This window comes from Oncorhynchus mykiss, chromosome 23 (genome assembly GCF_013265735.2).
Source record: "Oncorhynchus mykiss isolate Arlee chromosome 23, USDA_OmykA_1.1, whole genome shotgun sequence".
Lineage (NCBI taxonomy): Eukaryota > Metazoa > Chordata > Actinopteri > Salmoniformes > Salmonidae > Oncorhynchus > Oncorhynchus mykiss.
This window is the reverse complement of record NC_048587.1, coordinates 10,208,981-10,219,098: the sequence shown is the minus strand read 5'-3', so window position 1 is coordinate 10,219,098 and position 10,118 is coordinate 10,208,981. Positions and strand designations below refer to the sequence as shown.

Sequence of the window (10,118 nt, the reverse complement as noted above, 5' to 3'; positions counted from 1 at the left end):
GATGCAGTGCCTTAGACCACTGCACCACTCGATAGCCCCATGAGGTAGTCACCCAGAACTGCATTCCAGGTCAAATCAAATCAAATGTTATTTGTCACATACACATGGTTAGCAGATGTTAATGCGAGTGTAGCGAAATGATTGTGCTTCTTGTTCCGACAATGCAGTAATAACCAACAAGTAATCTAACTAACAATTCCAAAACTACTGTCTTATACACAGTGTAAGGGGATAAAGAATATGTACATAAGGATATATGAATGAGTGATGGTACAGAGCAGCATAGGCAGAATACAGTAGATGGTATCGAGTACAGTATATACATGAGGTGAGTATGTAAACAAAGTGGCATAGTTAAAGTGGCTAGTGATACATGTATTATATAAGGATGCAGTCGATGAAATAGAGTACAGTATATACGTATGCATATGAGATTAATAATGTATGGTAAGTAACATTATATAAGGTAGCATTGTTTAAAGTGGCTAGTGATATATTTACATCATTTCCCATCAATTCCCATTATTAAAGTGGCTGGAGTTGAGTCAGTGTCAGTGTCAGTGTGTTGGCAGCAGCCACTCAATGTTAGTGGTGGCTGTTTAACAGTCTGATGGCCTTGAGATAGAAGCTGTTTTTCAGTCTCTCGGTCCCAGCTTTGATGCACCTGTACTGACCTCGCCTTCTGGATGATAGCGGGGTGAACAGGCAGTGGCTCGGGTGGTTGATGTCCTTGATGATCTTTATGGCCTTCCTGTAACATCGGGTGGTGTAGGTGTCTTGGAGGGCAGGTAGTTTGCCCCCGGTGATGCGTTGTGCAGTCCTAACTACCCTCTGGAGAGCCTTACGGTTGTGGGCGGAGCAGTTGCCGTACCAGGCGGTGATACAGCCCGCCAGGATGCTCTCGATTGTGCATCTGTAGAAGTTTGTGAGTGCTTTTGGTGACAAACCAAATTTCTTCAGCCTCCTGAGGTTGAAGAGGCGCTGCTGCGCCTTCTTCACGATGCTGTCTGTGTGAGTGGACCAATTCAGTTTGTCTGTGATGTGTATGCCGAGGAACTTAAAACTTGCTACCCTCTCCACTACTGTTCCATCGATGTGGATAGGGGGGTGTTCCCTCTGCTGTTTCCTGAAGTCCACAATCATCTCCTTAGTTTTGTTGACGTTGAGTGTGAGGTTATTTTCCTGACACCACACTCCGAGGGCCCTCACCTCCTCCCTGTAGGCCGTCTCGTCGTTGTTGGTAATCAAGCCTACCACTGTTGTGTCGTCCGCAAACTTGATGATTGAGTTGGAGGCGTGCGTGGCCACGCAGTCGTGGGTGAACAGGGAGTACAGGAGAGGGCTCAGAACGCACCCTTGTGGGGCCCCAATGTTGAGGATCAGCGGGGTGGAGATGTTGTTGCCTACCCTCACCACCTGGGGGTGGCCCGTCAGGAAGTCCAGTACCCAGTTGCACAGGGCGGGGTCGAGACCCAGGGTCTCGAGCTTGATGACGAGCTTGGAGGGTACTATGGTGTTGAATGCCGAGCTGTAGTCGATGAACAGCATTCTCACATAGGTATTCCTCTTGTCCAGATGGGTTAGGGCAGTGTGCAGTGTGGTTGAGATTGCATCGTCTGTGGACCTATTTGGGCGGTAAGCAAATTGGAGTGGGTCTAGGGTGACAGGTAGGGTGGAGGTGATATGGTCCTTGACTAGTCTCTCAAAGCACTTCATGATGACGGAAGTGAGTGCTACGGAGCGGTAGTCGTTTAGCTCAGTTACCTTAGCTTTCTTGGGAACAGGAACAATGGTGGCCCTCTTGAAGCATGTGGGAACAGCAGACTGGTATAGGGATTGATTGAATATGTCCGTAAACACACCGGCCAGCTGGTCTGCGCATGCTCTGAGGGCGCGGCTGGGGATGCCGTCTGGGGATGCCGTCTTAGTCCCACTATCATTTGTTTTTCTTTCAAAAACAAGGACATTTGTAAGTGACCACAAATTGGCTCCAATTAAGTGCCGTCCACAGGGTATGACATGGCGTTGCAAAATGGAGTGATAGACTCCCTTCTTCAAGATCCTTTTTACCTTGCACAAATCTCCCACTTTACCACCACCAAAGCACCCCCAGACCATCACATTGCTTCCATCATGCTTGACAGATGGCGTCAAGCACTCTTCCAGCATCTTTTTATTTTTTCTGTGTCTCAAATATGCTATTCTTTGTGATCCAAACACCTCAAACTTAGATAAATTGTCAATGACACTTTTTTTTTCAATCTTCCTCTGTCCAGTGTCTGTGTTATTTTGCCCATCTTAGTCTTTTCTTTTCATTGGCCAGTCTGAGATATGGCCTTTTCTTTCTTTGCCTTAGTCCACTGCGCCACACGGGAGGTCCGCAAATGAACTTCTAACAAGGCACACTTGTTAATTGAAATATATTCAAGGTGACTACCTCTTGAAACTGGTTGAGAGAATGCCAAAAGTGTGCAAAGCTGTCATCAAGGCAGAGTGGCTAATTTGAAGAATCTCAAATCTAAAATATGTTTTTTTTTTGGTTACTACATGATTCCATATGTGTTATTTCAAAGTTTTGATGTCTTTACTATTATTCTACAATGTAGAAAATAGTAAGAGTAAAGAAAAACCCTTGAATGAATAGGTGTTCTAAAACCTTTGACGGTAGTGTATATATAATGTCAATTATAACGTTACTTAATCAACATTGACCGACGATACATTTGTAACTGTAGCCACCATCTGAGCTGCACACATTATAGCCACCACGTGTGAAGGATACATACAAACATAACTTTGAGTTTCCTGACTGAAATGCCAGTCGCCTTACTGTCAGGCTGGAACCCCTTGAATCTCGAGACACACTTGCAACTTTTACGCAACATTGACCGTGCTATTTATTTCGAGAAACTTCCAGCCCCATCTCCCACACGTCACCGTGCGGAATCTTTAAAGGGTCCATTGACTGAATAAAATGGCACGGTATAAAGGATCAAGGAGTTTGAGCAGCATGAACACACAGTCACCAATGGTAGATATGGTCAATAATAACGATCCTCTACCGCCAGGATGGGAAATAAAAATTGACCCACAGACAGGATGGCATTTTTTTGTGGATCACATTAATCGCAAAACAAGCTGGAATGACCCAAGACACGATTCCAAAAAGGTAGGATCATGGATGTGTAGTAACATGATGTGTACCGTGGGAGGGCTCGTGTGATATATATTCAAAGTTGGAGTGAAATGTCATGTCTGCTTGACAGCATGGCAGACACAACACATAATCTCTCTAATATATGGCACGGTCCTCGATCAAGCGCTTCAGTGGTTAATAATGATGGTCACTGCTTCTGATACGCACTGGCTTATATTATAGGGGAGACAGAGTGGGCATATTCTATTTATAGTAGGCTATGCTTCTATACATTTTTATTTACTTTAAAAACATGGGCTACAAATTGTCTCTGCTAAGACTTAATATACGCCAACGCAATGGAATGCTGTCTATTGTAGGCTCCAGCTCTCTCCCACATGCATTATAACGGGTTAACTAACAATAGCAATAGCTGTTATAAACGGCTATGTTCTTGTGTTATGGTCTAAGCTGAGCAACGGCTGTTGTAAAAGGCTATGATATTGTGTTATGATCTAAGCTGGCAGGTTTGTTGATGACGCACAGTCATATGTAAAGCCATGCCTTTGAGTGTTTGATCATTTCCATAATGTTTATTTAAAGCCTATTAGACCAAGCAGACTACAGACTGCATTTGTTCATATTTCTTACACTCTTAGAAAATAGGGGTTCCAAATGGGTTATTTGGCTGTCCCCACATAGGATAACCCTTTTTGGTTCCAGGTAGAATTATTTTGGGTTCCATGTAGAAAAGGGTTGTGTGTAGGGTTCAACATTTAACACAAATGGGATCTACCTGGGATCAAAAGGGGTTCTTCAAAGGGTTCTTCTACCAGGACAGCCAAAGAACCCATTTAGGTTTTTAGATAGCACCTTTTTTTACTAAAACTTTTCCTTACAAGGGATTTGAAGGTGTTCATCACCCACCCATATATAACAGCTCCAAGAAACCTACAATAGCCTACATTAAATTAACAAATCGCTGAATTTGTTGACATGTTTTTACACCATTGAACTGTGCAGAAGTACTATGTGTCAACTTTAAATGTTGAAGGGTTGGAGGAGCAGACCCTAGGCTGCCAGTTGGCGTCTTGCATTAGGAAGATCAACACTTTCTGCTGTCCGAAGTTAGTGTCACTAAGAATCTGCTGGAAAGACACAGCTGTTAGGGGATAAAATTGGTGCAATGCTGGAAGTGCACAGAGACCCTGCCAAAATGGCAGAGGGCAAATGGTCGTTCAGAGCTATTGGCTGTGTCATAACTACTTTTGTTGTATAAAAAAAAGTCAAGGAACGATGTAAAGAAAAGGTAGAATATACCCCACACATCACTCTTAAGTCATATTTAATTGTAATTCTTATTACCATGCAATATACAGCTATTTTGTTATTACATAGTCATGGCAGCTTGAGACTGTTCCAATACAGTGAGTCCAATGGGCCAACAGTCTTGTGGACAAACTTTTGTCTTTGTCGTATCAAACTGTGTGGACTTATACTGAACAAATATATAAACGGAAGATGTAGTGTTGGTCCCATGTTTCATGAGCTGAAATAAAAGATCCCAGAAGTGTTCCATACGCACAAAAAGCTTATTTCTCTCAAATGTTATGCACACATTTTTTGACATGCCTGTTAGTGAGAATTTCTCCTTTGCCAAGATAATCCAAACACATGACAGCGGTGGCATATCAAGAAGCGGATTAAACAGCATGATCATTACAAAGGTGCACCTTGTGCTGGGGACAATAAAAGACCACTCTAAAATGTGCAGTTTTGTCACACAACACAATGCCACAGATATCTCCAAGTTTTGAGGGAGCGTGCAATTGGCATGCCTCCAATGTTGTTTTTGAGAATTTGGCAGTACGTCCAACCGGCCTCACAACCGCAGACCACGTGTAACCACACCAGCCCAGGACCTCCACCTCTGGCTTCTTCACCTGCGGGATCGTCTGAGACTAGCCATGAAACTGTGGGTTTGCACAACTGAAGAATTTCTGCACAAACTGTCAGAAACCGTCTTAGGGAAGCTCATCTGCGTGCTCGTCGTCCTCACCAGGGTGTTGACCTGACTGCAGTTCGGAATCGTAACAGACATCAGTGGGCAAATGCTCACCTTCGATGGCCACTGGCACGCTTCTAGGATTAATCCCAAAACTGATCATGTAGTGATATCAAAGAGATACTGTTCCCTGCTGTCACAGTCAGGTGTCTCACTCTGACAGTTGACTGCTTAATTGGTTGTCCTGGTGATCACCAAGACAGCATCATGGAGTTTTTTTTGTCTCCACTGTGAATTTATGATCAACATGCATGTGAGGACATGAGACAACTATGATTTGTTATAATAGTAAACACTGCCTAGCAAACCAACAAATGCAGAGCCTACATACCCACATGTAGTGATGGCTTGCTTCTTCTGACAGGCACATACTTGCAATTGGATAAGAACTACACTCTTAGAAAAAACGGGTTCTTCGGCTGTCCCCATAGCAGAATCCTTTTTGGTTCCAGGTAGAACCCTTTTGGGTTTCATTTAGAAGATAACCCTCTGTGGAAACGGTTCTACATGGAATCCAAAATGGTTCTTCCTGGTACCAAAAAGGGTTATTCAAAGGGTTCTCTTATGGGCACAGCTGAAGAACCCTTTTTGGTTCTAAATAGCACATTTTCCCCCCCTAAGAGTGTAGTTTCCTCTTCCAAGTGGTCAGAGAAGTGATACTTTTATTTTTATCTCCCAGGGATATTTCACAATGTACCGAATGCTTTTTTGCTTATAGATACCAGAGCAGATTCCAGAGCAGACATATTTGTTTCAGCCTCTAGCAAATGGCTTTTTTCAATCAATCTCAATTTAATTTTAATAGCCCAATGGTCTTAGTTTGGAAAAAATAGCAAATCTTTCCGGGATGTTGGACATCATTCCCTCATAGAAAACACATTTTATGATGGATTGGCAGTAATTGCTTGCCTTTGGGGCTAGGGTTTCACTCACATACTTATTTGCATGTCTTAGATATGTATTAATTCAGACTTTTTTTCTTCTTCAGGTCAGCCAGCTGTCTCAAAATGGCCCCAGTGTGCCCCCAGAGCCGAGTCCTCAGGAGATGCAGAAGGCCTTCGTGAGAGACATGAAGCACCCCACCCTCCGTCAGGGTTACATCCCAATCCCAGTCTGCCATGAAGGCGGAGACATCCGTCAGCAACAGCAACACCAATGTTTCCCGTACATTCAGCCGACTGCTCTGCAAAATGTACGAGCAGACGGGCGGACACCCTCCCCCACCCCGACGCTCCACTGCAGGCCTAGATCTCCTTTGCAGGGTCCCTCCGAGAGCACTACCCCTGAGCCCTACATGTCCTGTTCGCCTAGTTCACAAGGACCTGAGGTGAGACTGATTTAGCTAATGAGATTACTACGCATTAACTCTTACCATTTGCTTTAATCATAGATTGATGTCATTGGAGGATTTGCAGAGAAAGTTGTAGTTAAATGCAGGTGTTTGATGTCGGAATCAAACTAAACCTCCAGCTACTTCTAGAGCTACTTGTAATATTGAATATACAATTGTACTTCCTCTGATTCATGCTAGACTTTCATTCCTTAGGGCCACCCCTTCCACCAGCCCCCACGACCCAGCAGCACAGGCCTCCAGGCAGGTTACATCACCATCCCAGTGATCCACGAGAGGGCTGGAGGTCACCCACAACAAGCCCCTGTCAACTCCACTCTCTACACCCAGCGCTTTCCGGCTTACTCAGAGCTCCAGCCCTCCTTCCACCACCTACAACCAGAGGACTGGAGCGGTCATCATGGGCCCACGTCTTCTTCCCGGGACCGTGCATCCCCCTCCCCGAGCGTGCTTCCCCAGCACCGTGAGACTGCCGCCATCCATATCCCTCCGCATATGAGGAGCCAGTCTCCCCTCAGTGCACAGGTCATTACAGAGAGACCACAGGTACCTTTTTTCCATCATCGCTTCACCTATTGCCAGTCCAATATCATTAGGATTCATCTATATAAAAAGTATAATATAAGTACATAGCCATAAATGCCAGAATAGCAAATTTGACATTATTCCTGATGAATAATTAGCAGGTTGACATTTATTGTCATGAATCTTGCCCAAGAGGTAGAACTGAGTGATTTCCGCTAGATAGACCAGCTGCAATGTCAAAATTGTCTATATCGTAAACATTTAAGGTTAGGGTTAGCAATGTGGTTTTAAGGTTAGGCATAAAATCAGATGATATAACTTTGTAGCTGTGCTAGTTAGTGACCACTCTGCAGAGCTACCTCCAGGTCAAGATTCATGACAATAAATGGCAACATGCAAATAATTCCTTCTTTCTTCCCCAGGTCCAGGTCCACCACCACCATGTCCCACAGAGAGAATCACACCACAGAATGGAGCAGGAGATCTCTCAGTATCCCCAAACTGTGCAGAGAGAGGCTGACACACAGCAGCTTCAACAGCCACAGATGTCACAACGACCACAACAACAGCCACAGCAGCCACAACAATACCAACAACCACAACAATACCAACAACCACAACCACAGCAGCCACAACAGTACCAACAGCCACAACAACCACAACAATACCAACAATCTGAACAGTACCAACAACCACAACAGCCACAACAGTATCAAAAGCCAGAAAAATACCAACAACCTGAACAGTACCAACAACAACCACAACATCCACAACAACCACAGCCACAACCGCAGCCGAAACAGACAGCAAACATCACAGTCCAGATGCCCCCAAAACCAGAAGCCCAGGAGCCAGTGGATGCTCCTGCTCCACAGGAGGTCCCGTCCACAACAGCAGAAAACGAGTCCGCCGCTCAGTGTCACCCAGGCTTGGCTAAAGTACAAAAGATAGTGGAGAGAGTGGCGAAACTGGAGCAAGAGGTGAAATGCTTTGATGGAAAGAAGAACGATAAGAGGTACTTGCTGCTGGAGGAGCTGTTGACCAAAGAGCTTTTAGCATTGGACTCAGTGGACCCAGAGGGGCGTGTGGATGTGCGACAGGCGCGACGTGACGGAGTCCGGAGGGTCCAGACCATACTGGATGCACTGGAGATGCTGGATGAGCGGCCATCGGAGCCAGTCAGTGCGTCCTCGATGGAGGGCGAGAGCCCGCCACAGAGTGGAGAGCAGCCTAGTACGATCAGCCAAGCGAATGTGGAGATGGCCAGGGAGATCTCATAATGACTGCTTTATTATGGCGAAGAGTGAAGAGAAACGTCATCAAATATGACGTGGAAATAGGCTGCTCCCAATGTTCCCTATACCCCCCTTTCTACGGCAGATATCACATATGAACTATAAGATGCATGTTTGCTTAATTTCCAGTGTTGGTATTTTCTGGTATTCACCACATATGTGATGGTGGTATCTGAGTGCAATTATGTTTAGCCACTGTTGTTGCCTTTTGCCGTGCCAATGTCTTTTTGCAAGAACATTGTCATGTTCAGTGTGTTAAAGACACATGCAGAATGGAGATGATCTAAGAGGCCTTTATACATCCATATAGGAAAATACTATGAAAATAGCTTATTTCAATTTTAAAAAGTACATATATGTTGTTGCCTTGGGACCATGTGACGTGGTTGTTGTAAAGTTGTTCAGTACATATTCAATAAGAGAACACTGGTTGGAATGTATAGAGAAGGCTACATCTCTCTATCTAAGAAAGGGACTCAGTTGCTATCGTTAGAGATGCCTAATATTTCCCTCTTAGTTCTAATCCACTACTTCGAGAAACAATATTTACCTCAGATTCCATATGAAGAAATGGGATAAATGTTAGTGAATGTTAATGATTCAGTCAGAGAAAAGTATTTATTTTTGGGCCTCAGGTGACAAAGAGCCACCTAAAGGGAAGAATCTTCATTTTCCTCCTCTCAGAGATTCCTCTCAGAATCTTCCTCTTCCTCTCGGTTCCTCTGGGTTATTTAACACACACCTAACAAATTATATGGTTGATAGAGTTACTTCGGGTTTCATTAGTTTCAGCCTGTAGGTGCATTGCCTATTTTGGGTTCTTGGCACTTATTTCACCATTATAATATGTTTATATTTCATTTGTAATGATTAGGGAACTTGATATGTTACATTCAACAATTACATCTAGTCACCTTTGATTCAAGTAAGATTTAAAATTGGTAGAATGTTTTACAACATTTTTACATTTGTAGTTTCACTTGTAATGTTATTTAAAGAAAGGAATTATTGCTGAATTTAAGAATGCATTTAGACATGTTGGATGTGAGCTGCATAACCTCATGAGATGTGAGACTATTAGCATCAGCTGCTAATCAAGAATAACAATTCAAAGGGTCAATGTAAAAGAAGGCATTGTTTATCACAGCTTGTGCATTGCAGATTGTTGCAGTGTTGACAGCTTGGAGTCACGTTAGCATGGTTGCAAATAAAATGATTTATTTTGACGTTGTCTATAATTGAGTGATTTTATAGTAGGTTACAGTATTGTGATATGTTGCCATCCTTGCTATCAAGTGGTTCTATATGGTTTACGCAAATCTAAACCTCACCTTGTATCCTCTCCATCACGTAACACCTTGTGTGAGACAAGCAACACATGGTAGATCCAGGAAAAAATGACACATTAGGAGAATGCACAGTATTGAATAAGCACTCTATTAACTTGGCATGGGGTGTTTATTTTTTTAGGTTTAATATATTCCATTCAATAATACATTCCATTCACCACCAAACGTGTTTTTTTTTTCACTAAGAGAGCATATAACCCTGCTGTAAGTGCCACCTGAAATAAATATAATGAACTACTACAATTTCAACATACAAACATAAGGGGAAAATGAAAGTTTGATCGACCTTCAATATTCATAACCAACCTATCAACGTTGATAAAAACTGGTAGCCTAAATGTGTAATTACCCAAATACCAGTATATCAATAAAACATTATTTGAATTGAATGTCGAAT

The 10,118-nt window shown here is 43.3% G+C and overlaps 1 protein-coding gene across 1 annotated transcript; it reads left to right on the top strand.

Annotated features, from left to right (window-relative positions):
* Window positions 1-2,609: 2,609 nt before the first annotated feature.
* LOC110502265 (BAG family molecular chaperone regulator 3) lies at window positions 2,610-9,598 on the top strand. The gene is made up of 4 exons (XM_021580166.2): window positions 2,610-3,169; window positions 6,190-6,528; window positions 6,748-7,098; window positions 7,500-9,598. Exons 1-4 carry the CDS (start codon window positions 2,975-2,977, stop codon window positions 8,355-8,357), a joined length of 1,743 nt encoding a protein of 580 aa, XP_021435841.2. The 5' UTR covers window positions 2,610-2,974; the 3' UTR covers window positions 8,358-9,598.
* Window positions 9,599-10,118: the final 520 nt, after the last annotated feature.

Coding starts and splice junctions, on each gene's coding strand:
- LOC110502265 (XM_021580166.2), top strand. CDS start 2,975: ATGGCACGGTATAAAGGATCAAGGAGTTTGAGCAGCATGAACACACAG. Junction 6,529..6,747: donor CTAGTTCACAAGGACCTGAG/GTGAGACTGATT, acceptor TTCATTCCTTAG/GGCCACCCCTTCCACCAGCC. Junction 7,099..7,499: donor TCATTACAGAGAGACCACAG/GTACCTTTTTTC, acceptor TTTCTTCCCCAG/GTCCAGGTCCACCACCACCA.